Raw genomic sequence first — 16265 nt, 5'->3', positions numbered from 1 at the left:
CATTTCATCATTATGGTTATCTCTAAGATCTCTATAGGATTGCCATTGAGGACTGGACTTTTACAGAATATAAGGGAGATTCATTTAAAGATGTGAGTTTGACTGTTTAATACCAGCAGCAATGGAAAATTCACTCACCAATTCACTTTGTGGTGAAGCAAAACAGCACAGGAAGCTATTTTATCTAGGAGACATTCCCATGATGTGTCCATCTTCCACACACACGCACAAGTAGAAGAGTAACAGATAGGTTCATAGCCATATAAGGCTACCCATGTAACATTTTAATATAAACTGTTGCAGACATGCAACTCAACTCTGATTGGTGAAATGCATCTTCGAACTGGCCCAGTGAGGGGCCCCCATTTATAGAGAGGTCAAAAAGTTAGGAGCATCCAAAGAAACACCCACGGAATAAACAGAACACTTATTTTCTGGTTTCTGTCCAAGCACCAAAGAAACAGTGAGATTCTCTTTCTTTGCAAATTATTAAATAGTTCTTGCCTTTCAGTTAACGTAACTCCACATCAAGTTACTCAAGATGTTTATCTGCATTTATGTTCTTAGCATACTAATAATGTATCAGATTCTGATGCTATCTTGCCATCTGTTTACCTCCTAGCTCTGTTCCGCTGTGTTGATGCCCATGCACTGGAAGTGTTTCCCTAATAAGGCAATGGCGCTCCCCTTTGATGCCACACAGATATGAAATGTGTTCCCGTCTCCAATTAACCTATTATAGAATGGAGTCTAAGCTTTTAAACATTCCAATTCCACTCCCCACCCACACATATCTCTCTCCTTCCCTCTGTATGTCCTCTCTCTACCCTTTATTCTCTCCTCCCTCTTTCATTCTGGTCCAGAGGGGTTGTCCCAGCAGTGGTTTGAGGGGGGAGAGCAGAGAGTTGCACAGTGACCACAGACAGAACAGGACCTCCACAAAGTCACTGGATCAGTGGGATCGTGAAGGAACGTTCATACAACTGGACATCCGTATTCATTTACAGCTTGAAGAAACCCCTACTTAAGGAGCTGAGAGGGACTGACAAAAAAGAGCTTTCATAAATTTGGTTTTAATTTCTAGAGGTTAGGAAAGGAAGCCAGATGACAGACTTTAGGGCAGCTCTAAAGCCCCGTTCGGGGCCTAAGCCAGGGTCTGAGATCAAGACAAGCACCCCAACAAAGGTTGACTTTAGGTCATTGCTCAACAAGAAAGATGGTTCACCCAAAGCACCTGCTGCCACGCCACCTCCAAGCAGCACACCTTCAGACTTCAGGTCCATCCTGAATAAGAAGCAAGCACCAGAACCAGAGAAGACTGAGAAAAATGAACAGAATTCATCAAAGCTAGCGCCCAAGGCACCACAGAAGGAAAAGCAAAGTGATGTCAATGGTGTAAATGGTGGTGCAATTGATAAAAAGGTTAACATGAAGGAAAACGCAACGACAGAGAAGAAAGCCAGCAGCACTGATGCAGGGACAACTGAAAAAAAGGAGAAAGCCAGCCCAGAGAAGAAGACAACTGGTGGACAGATAACAGAGACAAACGACAAAGGGGCAAAAGTTGTGAATGGAGGAGAGAAGGATACAAGAAAGCTGCCCGTTTTCAAACAGCCGCTCGGTGACATCACTGTGCTGGATGGAGAGAGACTGAGGTTAGAGTGTCAGGTGACCTCTGACCCCAAAGCTGTCATCACCTGGATTCTTGATGGGAAAATAGTGAAGGCATCCAAGTTCATTGTCATATCACAGGAAGGTATGAAAGTAGATACGTTTGACATTTTCACAGTTTACAATGCCAAATACTATTGATCTTGTATTTTCTACACAGTTTTTTATCTCTTTTGATTAATAGATGTTTAAATGTGACAGACAGTTCCAATGAAATTCGATAACCTTGGGTCTAAAGAGTAATTTAATGATGAGGACAGCTTTAAAACCTCTTTTCCTAAAGTCCCTACTTTAGAGTTCTAAGCTGTGTTGTAAATCACATGCTGAGAGGAATGATCTTAAAGCTGAGGCTGATTCACTGCCAAATGGAGCACTCAGTGAGTGTTATCTTGGTTCTTTGAGCTCATTCACGTTAGGTTATTTGATCTGAGGGTTTAAGGTCTCTCTAACCCCTTCCACTGACATGAGACAGAATGATGATCTAAGTCACAATTAGAAGGTTCTGAAATAGCAATAGAGGATTCCCTGAGTCTAAATCAAACAGGGATGTGATGGGTGTCCCCTACCACTACAGTATCCAGTGCTTCAGGCTCTTGGTTGTTCTGGTCAATTTTATGTTGAGGAAGCAGGGTATGGATTCATCAAAATCTTCTTTTTGTTTGTAGGAATGCTAATTTATGAAAGTGTTAATCTTACATTTCTTGTGAAAATCTTTTTTTGTTTGGTTTTGTCTCAGATAAGCATTCCTAAGATGTGTGGTAGGAATACAAAATATTATTAACTTAATTCTTAAGTGTAAAAATATACAAACCGGCCCCTGGTTCAGATAATTTGTGCTAATGGAATCATCTGCATTAAAAAATATATATATATTTATGGAGAACTATAGAATTTGAAGCCTTTGGATAATATGGAAAAAAAAACTGTTGACTATTCCATGTTATTATTTTTTTATTATTATTATTATTATATTTTGTCCTTGGAAATCAAGTATCCTTTTTATCGGAGACAAGCCTCAATAGCTGTAAAGGGTTTCAACTGCCATAAGAGTTTTTTAACCATGTTAACCCTGCATTTAGTTTTTAGTTAATAATAAGGCTGAAAATACAAAACAATTCAGTTGTCATATGCACTCGTTATTAAATGCTACCTCTTGTTTTACATCAGGTGAAAAGTGTTCACTTACAATCGACAAGGCTCTACCAGAGGACGAAGGACGCTACACATGTAAGGCTGAGAATGCACATGGTAAAGCAGAGTGTTCCTGTATGGTCACTGTAGATGGTAAGTGTTCTGTCTCCTAGACTTCCCCTTATGCATGTCATTGGAAACATATAATATTAAGTGAGAGTGCAATACCAGTAACCCAACAGCAACACTAACAATGACAAATTCTTCCTAAACTCATAATTAGGGTTTATTTGAAACAAAAAAGGGGGAAATTATTGTTAAGTTTTTTGTTGTTGTTGTTGTTGTTGTTGTTTTGTTTTTTGCATTCCTCTAGATCCCTCAGACCCATCAGCAGATAAGAAAAACAGGAAGAGCTCTTCTGCAACTCCCACTACAGAAAGTGAGTGAGGACACATGCTGTGGCCTGTTTACTTGTGATGTTAGTAGTTTATTTATAAAGGAATGAAATGTCATTAATCTGTAACTCAACCTCATGTAATTTCCAAATCGTGATCATCAGCTTGTCTTCCATTAGTAAAAGGAGACATTTTGAAGAATGTTCAAGCTGCTCTCTTCCATATTAAAGTGTATGGATTAAGATAATAATAACAACAACAACAAAAAAACTGAAAACTGACAGCCATTCAGGTTTCAAAATGAGGATTAGTAAACAACAACAGAATTTTCATATCTAGGTGAACTGTTCATTCATAAAAGCACCTTTAAATTAAAATCAAGTCGGGTCATGCTTTATAGACGCATTCATTAAATTAGAGCTGAGTGATAATATACTTTACATTTTGTGATGATACAAGCAGTTGAGATATTGGATTACATAAGTATATATGTGGATAAATATGCAGACAAAGTTGGACATACTTTATATAAAGAGCTGGGCAATAATATAGTGAAATCTTGTAAACAATCTGAAATCTGAGAAGTTGACCTTAAAGATGGGAACAATAGTCATCACGCGCACTCTATATAGACTCCCAAAGAGGATTTCCATCCCACAGTATCTGATGGCAGATTGTATCTATAGTGCTCAAATGGTTTGCCTGTTTGTTTTGTTCCAGCTTTTAACACAATGGTCACACTAGATCCTACATTTTAATCCATGTGATCACGATAGAGTAGAAAATAAACTCAGCCGATGTTGTTTTGCAACAATAGGCAACCAGTTGTACTGCTGCATTTAGTCTTCTAGTATTTCATAAGCATATAGCAGCCTCTAAATGGTTCACATTTACATTGCAGTTATGCTCTTAACAAACAATGTCAAAGTGATTTACAATTCAGTGCACGAAAATCATGTTACTGGCGAATACCAGAACAGAGTACATCTTATTCTCACAGTGCTTGTGGAAAAAGTTCAGGTCTCTCCAAGCATAAGAGAGAAAATGAAAGATAGGAAAGAAGCAACTGAGGACGAAGAGAAGGCCTAAAATGGTAGACTTCTGTGAGCTGAAACACATAAAGATCTGACTGTCCTCTCTGTCTTCCTCGCCCCTGTTCTCCCCCTTTCTCAGTCTCTCTGTTTGGAGTGTGCTGGAGTATTAGTGGGGTTTACATGTTGCATTGTTTCTTGACGGCGATCAAACCTTAAATAAATAGTGGAGAGAGAGAGCCACTGCTTCCTGGATCTTGGAGACCCTATATTTAGCATGTCCGTATAAGGGGAATTCCAGCAAGACACAGTGTCCACTCAGAAACTCTCTCTCTGGATGCTGATCAGTTTCCTTAGAACTCCTGTCAGTTCTCAGATGAATGTTGACCAGTTATTTCCTTTGAAATGGTGTAAAATTTAATTTCATGAAAACATGGTTTGATTACTGGTTTTTTTTTCATTGTTTATTATTTATTGTTTATGTTTCATTGTTTATTATTTATCAAGTTTGTTATTTATCAATTTAATAAGGAAGAAAAGAAAATGTAAAATCCCTACAATCTAACTATTGGCTATTAACGTACATATAACCAATGCTATTTTTTTAATGGTGGTATGAAAGCATAATAATTTAAAGTTTACCATTATTCAATTTGAAGCTGCAAAATACTGTCATAATTCCTTCTAAAATCATTATTTATGCTTTTTTTATGTAACACAACAGAAGATATTTTGGGAAATGTTTCTTTTATTCCATGAAAGTCGATGGTAATCGAAACTGTATGGTTGCCAACATTCTTTAGAATATCTTATTTTGTGTTCTGTAGAAGAAAGAAAGTCATACACATTTCAGCCAGCACGAGGAGGAGAAAACTATGAGCATATTTGGCTAAACCGTCCCTTTATAGAAATGTTTATTTTAATAATTATGTAAATATGTTTAGCTAAAAATGTACATAGTAGACCACTGCTGCATTAGATGCTATCTTATGTCAATACATGCTCTCTCGCTCTTCTGCAGATGAAGCCAGAATAAAGAAGAAACCAGCTCCTGCCAAACAGGGTAAGATTACTCTCCCATTATCCCTTATATGGCCCAAGAAATATTTGATCTGAAGGCCATGTACAGAGACACGTTCTTGTGTGATAAGCTGTCTTGCAGAATTCTGATAGTAGACAGACAGAGAGAGAAAATACGGAATAACTATTTGTGCTGAATATGAACCCATGTTTGCTTATGATGCCATGCAGGTTCTCCGCCACAGTTTCTGCAGTTCCCTGGGGATCAGAAGATCAGGGCGGGAGAAAAGGTGGAGCTGTTGGGCAACTTTGGAGGGACTGCACCCATAACTTGCACCTGGCTCAAATTTAAAAAGCCGGTAGGAAAAGGACAGAGAGTATGTAATGACAGATGAATTCAATGATGAACTGAGACAATTCTCACTTTTTACAAGTTGCTTATTATCATGCCTTATCGGCTGTTTATTAGTTCTTATAAAGCACATCTATTGCATGACCATATTCTACATCCCTAATCCTACCCAATATACAAACTTAACAACTTCCTTATTAACATAAGCAAAAATTAGGAGTTTATTGAGGGTTGGACCTTAAAATAAAGTGCTACTGAATACCCCACCTGTTAACTTTAACAGGAGACTGAAACCTCCAGGTTGCACAAGCATTTCATTTTCGCTGCCACTCTCACACAGTGAGCAGACTCACATTATTTGTGTCATTAGCATGTTTGGTTTTTGTGATTCAGCAAGTATAGAGATGCACAGTGGAATCAGAGACCGTCGAAGTACAAAACACTTAAACTGATACATTAATGTATACAATGAAGCAGAGATTATGCAAAACTCACTTTGGGAACCAATGTTAGATGACAGAAGGTGAAATGAGAGGAGGACGGTGTTGCTGTTGTCTATTGTGATCTTTACGTGTTGTTTCCTAGAGATTAAGACAAAAAGATAATAATTTGGAAAAACTACTAAATAAGGGATCGGATTTCATGATCACTTGGTTCATATGTTTGATGTAAATGTGGTTAAAGAAGAGGTGAAAATAAGAAAATAAATGCCTAAAAGCCTTAAAGTCCTATATACATTGTATACTCTTCTCCTGTTTAGATCCAGCCAGGAAGTGGGGGCATTTCCATAGAGACCACCGAGAACAGCAGCCACCTGACAATCGCAGCGAGTGACCAAGACCACTGTGGTTGCTACACTCTTGAACTGCAGAATAAATTTGGTACCAAGCAGGCCTCACTCAACCTCACTATCGTAGGTATGACAGTAAGCAAAGACAGGAAGTGACACATAATGAGAAGCAGGATGGAGAAAGATTTAAATATGAGAGACTGTATTTAGCACTTTGATACAACATAGTAACATAAAGCATATTGTCTTGTAGTTTCCCTATCTTTCTATTCATTGCTTTCTATATAACTAATGCTATCCTCTTCAATGTAAATCTGTGTCCCAGACAAGCCAGATCCCCCAGCCGGCATCCCTGCTGCCTCTGATATCCGCAAGTCCTCGCTCACCCTCTCCTGGTACGGCCCAACCTACGATGGAGGCAGCATTGTCCAGTCCTACAACCTGGAGATCTGGAATTCGATCGACAACACATGGAATGACCTCACCTCCTGTAACAGCACCTCATACCACGTCCAGAACCTTCTCACTGATCGTCAGTACAAGTTCCGCATTCGAGCTGTTAATGTGTATGGAGTTGGAGAGCCCAGTGCAGAATCTGAGCCCATTACAGTGGGAGTGGAGGAGGTAACAGGTGAGAAAGAACATCTGATTAATTGTGTTACTACTGATCGAAAAAGAATCAGTGGGGACCAAAAATCTGAAGCCACTAGAGAGAATTCCTACATTATGCATTCCTATTTGATATAATACATGCATTTCCATAACACATTCTACTATCATCATAAAAATGTTAATGATTTTAATTTCTGAATTTCTCCTGCCTTTATGGCAGCATCACTCAAATTGGCGTAAACTCAAGTCTTATAATATTATATGTCTAAATTAATATAATGAATGTTATACAGTATGTTATCAAATGTAATGTGTCACATGTATCAATAGTCTATCAAATTGACTGTGTGTGTGTGTTTATGTTCAATGATCTTATATTATATTAATTAAATTAAAATGCATAGCTTTGTCTAATATATCAATATTAAATGCATTGCATTGTATATTATATATGAAATGTATTATATCAAATGCATCAATGCATGTAAATGTATAATTATTTCAATATTTTTTGTATACACATATATATACACATATATATATTCACTGCATGTGGTCTCAGACTATTGATGAGCTGATGCACTACTTAAAGACTAAACCTTTAAAAAACATTCATACTTTTCTCCAGAGAAAAAGGAAGGGGAAGAAGTTGGAGCCACTGTTTCTGATGATGGTATGAAGTTCAAAGCAATTAGCCCACCATTCCATCCTTCCTAAATCCAAAGTTTAATAACATGACTCCCACATGGTCAAGCTGATACATATCCTGTTCATTTCACAGATGAGGAGAAAGAACCAGAATACAGAGATGTGGTGATTAAGAAAGACTGCAGCGTGAAGGATTTCTATGATATAGAGGACCGCTTAGGAACGTACGAGATGCATTATCAATATAACCATTTTGGATTTACTGCACCATAAATCTTTCTTTCAGTTTCTTCAATTGCCTTTCTCTTATTTCTAAAAGGGGTAAATTTGGTCAAGTCTTCAAACTTGTGGAAAAGTCCACCAAGAAGGTATGGGCAGGGAAGTTCATCAAGGCATTCTCACAGAAGGAAAAAGAAAACGTGAGGCAGGAGATTGACATCATGAACAGCCTCCACCACCCCAAGCTGGTGCAATGTGTGGACGCCTTTGTGGGAAAATCTGACATGGTCATGGTTTTGGAGATGTGAGTCCCTATATCCTCAATCTTTTAAGCCGAAAGACTAACATGATACATGTTAACTAAATAAAAGCTTTCATGAGTAGGCCATGTTCCAGTTTGGGAGCCGTGTTCACATAAGGTCACTTTGGTGAACCTGCCTTGTGTGTCCTGCCTGGTTTCTTTGAACAGGCTGTATTGTTTGTTAGTTGTTTTTTCAACACCTTTAAATCATTCTACTAGTTTAGCTTTTTATGGCGAGAGTGGAATGTAAAATCCAGCACCCTGTGATGGGAGAAGTGCGTGTCACATGTCCTTATATAGTGAGCTAGACAAACAGGGAGGTGGGGAGAAGAAAGCATGGATGCTCTCTGCTTCAGCTTGGCAGCCATGATGGAAAATAGCCCAGAATTAAATCTCCCTGACTGTAAGAGGATTCTTTAGCACTCCAGACACTGCTCATCTGGTTGTTAAATGGAATGTGCATAAACAGTTCCAATGCATTGAGATTGCAGTCTGACAGTGATTGGTTTGCGTCGCTTAACAATAATGTCATTGTGGTCCCCATTGGCTGCAGGATTTCTGGCGGCGAGTTGTTTGAGCGAATCGTTGATGAGGATTTCGAGTTGACTGAGCGAGAGGTGATTAAGTACATGCTGCAGATCATTGACGGCGTCCAGTTTATCCACAAGCAGGGCATTGTCCACTTGGACCTCAAACCTGAGAACATCATGTGTATCAACAAGACAGGAAGCAAGATCAAGCTCATTGACTTTGGACTTGCTCGAAGGCTAGGTAAACAAGCGTAAACAACTGCAAAAACAAACAGCGTCTGGCTTTCTGGCACAGTTTTAATTTATTTAGATTTTTTTCTGTTTTCAGAGGAATCTGGTTCTCTGAAAGTTCTGTTTGGAACTCCTGAGTTTGTGGCTCCTGAAGTGATCAACTACGAAGCTATCAGCTACCCAACAGACATGTGGAGTATTGGCGTCATCTGTTACATTCTGTGAGTGATAAATCAGTATCTCAGCAACATCGGTATCACTCCTCCGACAGTCACTAACAACCAATCAATGCTGAGGACTGGGAACATTTCCTTTTAAGGCCATTATTAGTTTTTAGACAACTCGCTTGTCAAGCTTGCTTTTTCAATTTATCACATAAACACAAATAAGATTCCTTGGAGGTGAAGTATAAATATTTAAACCGACTTGTGTCAGTTACTCTTATCTTCAGGTTACGAGAGGCTAATGCCCCCTGTGTTAAAAGGCCATTTTCGATTTGATCGTTTTTCCAAAACACTAAACAGCCATTAAAATGAATGCAAATAAAATTAAATGCTCGATCCTTTCCTAAACATAGTTTTGTTGCTATGAACTGCAAAATTGTCCTGATTAAACTTGATTTATCATTTAAATAGTGCAGATGAGAACTAAACATTAAAATCCACTAAACATTGCCTCTATATCCTTAACTACCGCCTCTACTTTAAACTGTATGACTTCATTACTATCTATAAACTATCTACACTATCTATAAGATGTTTAGCTTTTCTTTTTTTTACAGAACTGCACTGAATATGTAACACCATAATCAAAAAATATGAATATATACAGAATATATACATTACCGTCCAAAAGTTTTATGTTTATTAAAGAAGCCTCTTATTCTCACAAAGGTTGCATTTATTTGATCAAAATAAAATGATAAACGTAATGTGTCCTTTTGGAATTTAAAAAAAAGTGTTTAAAAAAATGTCTTAATAAATAAAACATTTGCCTTAAGGGATGCTTTTTGTTGTACCTTACATCATATTTTGGTTGAATGTGCGCTAACAGAACGAGAGATTATTGCCTAATACCCTTCCTCTTGTTTACCCTCAGTGTCAGTGGTCTCTCTCCATTCATGGGAGACAATGACAATGAAACTCTTGCCAATGTCACCTCAGCCACCTGGGATTTTGAGGATGAGGCATTTGATGAGATTTCAGATCAGGCCAAAGACTTCATCAGCAGTCTCCTAAAAAAGGACATGAGGTAAGCTTCATGTCCTTGTAAATGCAGGGTGTAATTTGAGCTTATTAAGAAACTTATCACTCAAATGTATGAATTAATCCTGAATAGTGATGAAAGGATTTTAAGCATTTGATATTAACTCTGTGTCCCTATAAATGCCACTCTATAGGGCCAGACTAACCTGCGCTCAGTGTTTAGAGCACTCTTGGCTCAAACAGGACACCAAAAATATGGAGGCTAAACAACTGTCCAAAGAGAGGATGAAGAAGTACATCCTGAGACGCCGCTGGCAGGTGAAAGCACTGGCGTTTATTTTAATTTATTTGTTAGACAAAGAATCCATTTCTATGAGTTATATGGGAAACCGTTTTCTTCATGTTTGTGAGTGTCTGTGCAGAAAACAGGGAATGCAGTGCGAGCCATCTCCAGGTTCAGCTCTATGGGGATGTTGGGAGGAATCGGTCCAAAGAAAAGTTCCCCGACTGATGGTAAAGGTCCAGCAACCAGTTTTCAATATTGATGCTGAACATTGTATATTGAATGTCATATATGTTAAAATGTTAATTACACATTAATAAATGTGTTTGTGTTCAGAAGAGCCTCCTGCTTCGTTTCTTGAGAGTGTGGAGGATGAAAACCACACCCCTGTGGCCCCCACCTTCTCCTCTGTCATTCAGGATGTAGAAGTGGTGGAAGGCAGTGCTGCCCGCTTTGACTGCAAGATTGAGGGTAATGACCCTTTATACTAGCGTAAGAACCATAGACTGTATAAAAATAGGTGAGAACACAATCCCATAAAAGCGGCAATTGGAATGGTTCTTCAAGAATACGGACCCAGGTGCATGCAGTTAAGACATGTTTTTTCTTTAGTAAAAATTTGTCTTTGATAAGTCTTGACAGTAGTTTTTAATGCAAAAGAGGTACTGCGCTGGCATGGAACTATTATGCTGAGTAATAATTCTTCTGCTCTTAACCCTTAAGTTTAAATAAATATCTTTACTGTCACTTTTGATCAATTTAATGCATCCTTGCTGAATACATGTATTCGTTTTCTTACTCTAAACTTCTGAAAGGTATATACTTTAGTTTAGTTTGTAGTGAAATTCCAGGTTTTTATTAAAATGTAATATTGTTGTTGGATGCTAAAGAAAAATAAATGCCTTTATGGTGTCTCAACATATTTTAGGGACTGAAGGGATTTCGTTAAAATTATAAATATGAATTTGTTATGAATTATAAAATGTAATTACTTAATTTAAGAAAAAATTATTTAATCCTAATGCAACAAAACACTATTTGTACATGTTTTTTTGTACATGCAAACATTATCAGCTATAATATAACCTTATTATTAGTTCTTAGCCATTAGCCATTTGGTTGAGCAGTTAAAAAAAAAAAAAAGTATATTTTTAAAAAGTATTGTTATTTTAATCTCCTTTAGGATTTAAAATGAAAACGGTTATCCTTTTCTCTACCTATCCATTTCCTTATTAACAATACTGTGAGGATTTTGTGTCTACCTTCTCTCCCTTTAATATGGTGATGTTCAAAAGTCACAAATAATATAAAAAGCTTGGCAATTTGATCATAATAAGTCAGAAAATTTACAAATTAGCCCTGGGTATGATTCAGCGTGTTGACACTTATTATGATCCACTACTCTGCATATTGATATTTAAATGCTACAGTATGTCCTTTTGGTTAATTGTTGGTAGACCTTAGTTCAATGACTGTTGTTGTGTGATCCACTTGCTCTTGCATTTTTCATTTGTTACAGTTTCACTGTGTCTTCAATTTGTTACTGTTCTTTACTGTGTCACAAAGGCTACCCAGACCCCGAGGTTGTGTGGTACAAGGAAGACCAGCCTATTAAGGAGACGCGTCACTTCCAGATTGACTATGAAGAGGACGGCCACTGTAGCCTGGTGATCTCAGAGGTCTGTCCTGATGATGATGCCAAGTACACCTGCAAAGCCGTCAACAGTTTGGGAGAAGCCACCTGTACTGCTGAACTGATGGTGGAGTTTATGCAGGAGGAGGAAGGCGAGGGTGACGCTGAAGGAGAGGAAGAAGACTGAATGGAGAAGTGAAAATGATGTGAGATAGAGAAGGAGAATGACTGAATAGCACAGGAACTATGAATATCTTAAACATTTTACACATTTGGATTTTTCTTCTTTTTTTTACACCATCTCCATATTTCTTCTTACTGCCTAGAATAATTTGGAAAGAGCAACTGTTTTGGGGTAAAACTGTTTGCCAAGATCAAAGACATTCCATCTTGTGCCATTGTGTCCGGACAAGTGTCCCGACTGATTTACCAAAAGGAACTACAAAACTAAATGTGACAACTATATGTCTGTATAGCAATGAAAAAAATCCACCACTTGTTTTATCATACTGATTTCATCCATGTCATTAATTTTGCGAGTCAGTATACTTTGACAATTTAGGTCTGCACTGCAGTGCTCTCTAGTGGTATAAACACGACAGAGCTTCTTCAAATAAAGCTAGTCTACTCTATATGGTATTGGAATCAATATGAAGACAGTTGAAATACTTTTGGAGACATTACTGTACGAAAATATTAACTAATGCTTATATTATTATGTTTTATTTAATAGTTATAAGAATGATTGTTGCTAAATGATTGACTGTAGTTAATTCAGTTGTTTAGAAACTGTAGCTGATAGAAGAATGTGACCGTTATTAGACTGTTTGTGCTGTTTGCACTTTGAATTCGTTTTGCCCTCTTTGAGTTAATTCACTTGCATGACAGAGCAATGAGGTGAATTTTTGCAGCAACCTGCAATACAACTCCTCATATGATATTTATAAACCCCATACAGGCTTCTGCTGCCTTTGAGTGTCTGCACTTTTCTCTGAGAATGAATTAGTCATAGAATTAAAACTTAGAGCTGTTTTGTCTTATTTTTTGATGTTCACTACACATATAATGCTTTAAATTTACCATCACATCAGAAGTAGTATATTAAAACTTTAAAACACAAATCAACAAAAAAGATTGGCCCTGTTTGTTAGTTTTGGTTTAATCAGCATAATTGACAGTGAATTTCTGAACAGTTGACATATAAATAAAGTATTTCCCTTCTGTGCTTTTGTGACACTTATGTTGTTTGTTTGTCAAAATTGCAGTTATTTAGAGATGCAGATTTTAATCATATTGGCATGCAACGGAACTATTTCTTTTTCATGCAGTTCAAAGCACAGCATGAACCTTGCGAAAAAGAACTCTTTTGAAAGAGCGCTTTTGAAAGGATTTTTTTTTCAACAACTTAGTATTAATCAAATAAAATACTGCTTGAGTGTACTTAAAAAAAAAGTAAATTTTTATGACTGTTCACGAGTACCACATGTTATCTTATTTTGTACTGTATAGTTATATTTAACTGGGTTAAAAAAAAAATGTTACCACAGTTTAATTTCACTGGAATTATTGCAATATTTGGAGAGGAATCAGCATTCCTTCAGGTCTTGACAGATGACCACAGGAGCAATTTACTAAATTTAACATTAGGCTTTTACATATGTTTATATAGCTAATGCCTATATACTAACCTATTTAAGCTATTAAAATCTGATTGTTACTGCAAAAATATAATAATTTATACATTAAAATATATCATATAATATTAATCACACAGGTAATGTCATATGGTGATAAAAACATATCACATTTACATAATGCTGAAAACATTACAGCCTAACACTTTCAACAAAGTATTACAAGTGCTACTTTTTATTACTTAAAACGGCATCATTGCCTTGTTAAACATAAAATAAAAGACTATCAGCATAATATATATTTTCGCTGTAATTCTAACTTAAATTCATACTAAAACATTTATTATAATTTCCTTCTTTTCCCTCAAAATGTACTAAATTCCAACGAGTGTTATGAAGGGAAACGTTGAAGATTTTGAAGAAACATAACCTACATGTAAAAAAAAAAAAAAAAGGGGGATAAAATAATGTACAGCCTTATACCATGATCATGGTCGTTTTTACAATACCCTACAATAAATGTAGTACTTTTAGGAGTCGGAGTTTTAGCTGTTCTGTCCAAACTACAAATACCAGCATGCAACAGAACAAAACATTGCCTCCCCCAAGACTACTCAGCATGGCTTTTTGGCACTCCCCAGCGGGGGATTGGTGCTGAAAGACTTCATTGTGTCGGGGATTGAATGAGGGAGTTTGCGTTTTGTCGAAGTCCGTCTGTTATCGTCCACACAGCGCGGACTAACTGCTCTGCCCGAGTCCGAGCCATGCGCGTTATCATGCCGCAAACCTCCAGCGGTGCATTTATTGTGCATGATACAGATAAATGCGCCCAGCTTCAGAGCCGCTGCCGCTGAGTGAACGATGCTCAACAGCTTCTAAAAATGAACGGAGGGCCCGACAGATACGGATTAACAATGTAGGGATGCTATTAATCTGATACAGAGCTCTGCGGGTTTGCATCGATGGAGAGGGTGTCTGGTCACCTATAAAAAGCCTGCACTTCCTTTTTGATAGATTTTTTCTTGATTACATTTTGGTGCCGAGGACGTTTTTCCAAAGGGTTTACCGTCGCTGGGCATCAGACAAAACATGGGGAACGCAGAAAGTATGGATGCTCATCTCACAGATTTCAGGGCGAGGGGCAGCAAACCCCCTAAACTGCCCATGCCGGACCCGGCCGAACTGGAGGAGAGATTTGCCATCGCACTGGTAAATTTAATTGATATCCTCAAAAGCCGTAAGTGTATCATGTGCACAACTAGTATGGAAGCTGGCAGTCCACGCCAGCACACACGCCTCTATTGTGTGCGGTTGGCAGTGTGCATTGCTTTGATGCTGTTTGCGCGAGCATGATAGCTACTGATTGCAGGCGCGCGGCACCTTTAATGTGGAATCCTTTGGGTTTTTCATCTGCTTTAGCGTCACCAGAATTGTGAGCTTGCACACTTGCTTGCTTATCGCAGTGAATATGCGTTCATGTATGATTTAAGGAGTCTGTCCTTAATCCAGTCATCGCAACGTGCTCTGTAGGCCAGCGTGTTCCCTGCATTTACTTTTAAATATTTTTTAGGTGTTTGAACATGAGCAATAACCCCCGTGGTATCAAAAGTAAATTTACTTATTTGGATACAGAAAGAGATACAATGTCAGTCTTGTTGGTTGATATTTCAGCCATTGGCACAACCTGTCTGATTGTTGTCTTTAATGGGTTCTGAAATGCTCCAGTTTGCCAGCAAGGGCTCTTCAAGATAATGTCTTGGGGGATATACATGATATCTACCCTGTGATTTAATTATCTTATCAGAATATAGCTTGCAGTCTATTAAAATGACATTTGGAGTGGTACAGATTTCTCCCCAGAGACCCTAAATTTCCTTTTGGAAATCAATAAGGTGTAACTACCTGTCTCTGTATTATACCATTTGACTTTGATAAGACCTGTTTTCTTATTGATGTTAGCTGTTCCTGTTCATGTCTATAATTACAGTGCCTTGATTAATGTCAAAACCACATTCTTTTGACAAGCTTTACATGCGAAGTTCTCAAGGGTCTTTAATCAATGCACTTAGAACAGGTCATCTGTTGCTTATCTCCCTGATTGGATTTTCAGGGTGTCCTCCAGACAGACACAAGTAATTTGCTTACATTAGAGACCTGCCCTCTGAACACTCATGATCTAATCAGTGCATTGAGAATCAAAAGTCTGCAAATCAGCATAACCACTTCATGCCATGTGTGCATCGTGCATGTGTGTGGGCACGTCTGTCTGTTTGTGTCTGTATTTGTGCCTAAGAGAGGAGAAACCGAGTGGGGGGAGTGAATGCAAATCTTTTAATGTTGCCTCATTTTCTCAGATTTGCATCACAAATTCTGTCCCTATAGAGTTGGCTTTTATAGCCCAAGTCTCTTTACCCTCTTCCACATGTTGGGCACTGCTGTTGTGTTTTCATTTGATGCTCAGACTGTTTGATTTCCAGAGCTTTTCTCTCATTAATCATTTAATCAGACTTGGGCTTGACTTATTATGCCCAAATAGAAGAACAGAAAGTAACCAGCAAAATGCATGAGGAACTATGTTT

At 37.8% G+C, this 16265-nt stretch overlaps 2 protein-coding genes across 5 annotated transcripts in view; both read left to right on the top strand.

Annotated features, from left to right (window-relative positions):
• The first annotated feature begins 845 nt into the window (after positions 1 to 845).
• mylkb (myosin light chain kinase b) lies at positions 846 to 13277 on the top strand. Its single transcript, XM_026259295.1, has 17 exons — positions 846 to 1756; positions 2839 to 2955; positions 3176 to 3241; positions 5250 to 5291; positions 5480 to 5607; positions 6361 to 6517; positions 6716 to 7021; positions 7631 to 7675; positions 7784 to 7874; positions 7970 to 8173; positions 8724 to 8941; positions 9029 to 9152; positions 10030 to 10182; positions 10331 to 10454; positions 10559 to 10649; positions 10756 to 10890; positions 11986 to 13277. The coding sequence occupies exons 1-17, from the start codon at positions 1105 to 1107 to the stop codon at positions 12237 to 12239; spliced, it is 2907 nt and encodes a 968-aa protein (XP_026115080.1). The 5' UTR covers positions 846 to 1104; the 3' UTR covers positions 12240 to 13277.
• Positions 13278 to 14323: 1046 nt separating this feature from the next.
• The window catches only part of fmnl2b (formin-like 2b), a 29259-nt gene continuing 27317 nt past the window's right edge, over positions 14324 to 16265 (top strand). For 3 of the 4 annotated variants that reach the window (XM_026259293.1, XM_026259289.1, XM_026259290.1), the window contains exon 1: positions 14776 to 14895. In XM_026259293.1, coding sequence (XP_026115078.1) covers positions 14776 to 14895 — 120 coding nt within the window. Of the gene's footprint in view, positions 14896 to 16265 lie in introns of all 4 variants that reach the window. The other variant, XM_026259291.1, reaches the window with a different exon arrangement.

The sequence above is a fragment of the Carassius auratus genome, chromosome 6 (genome assembly GCF_003368295.1).
Source record: "Carassius auratus strain Wakin chromosome 6, ASM336829v1, whole genome shotgun sequence".
Lineage (NCBI taxonomy): Eukaryota > Metazoa > Chordata > Actinopteri > Cypriniformes > Cyprinidae > Carassius > Carassius auratus.
The sequence above is the reverse complement of the archived record's forward strand: the minus strand, read 5'-3'. Positions and strand labels throughout refer to the sequence as shown.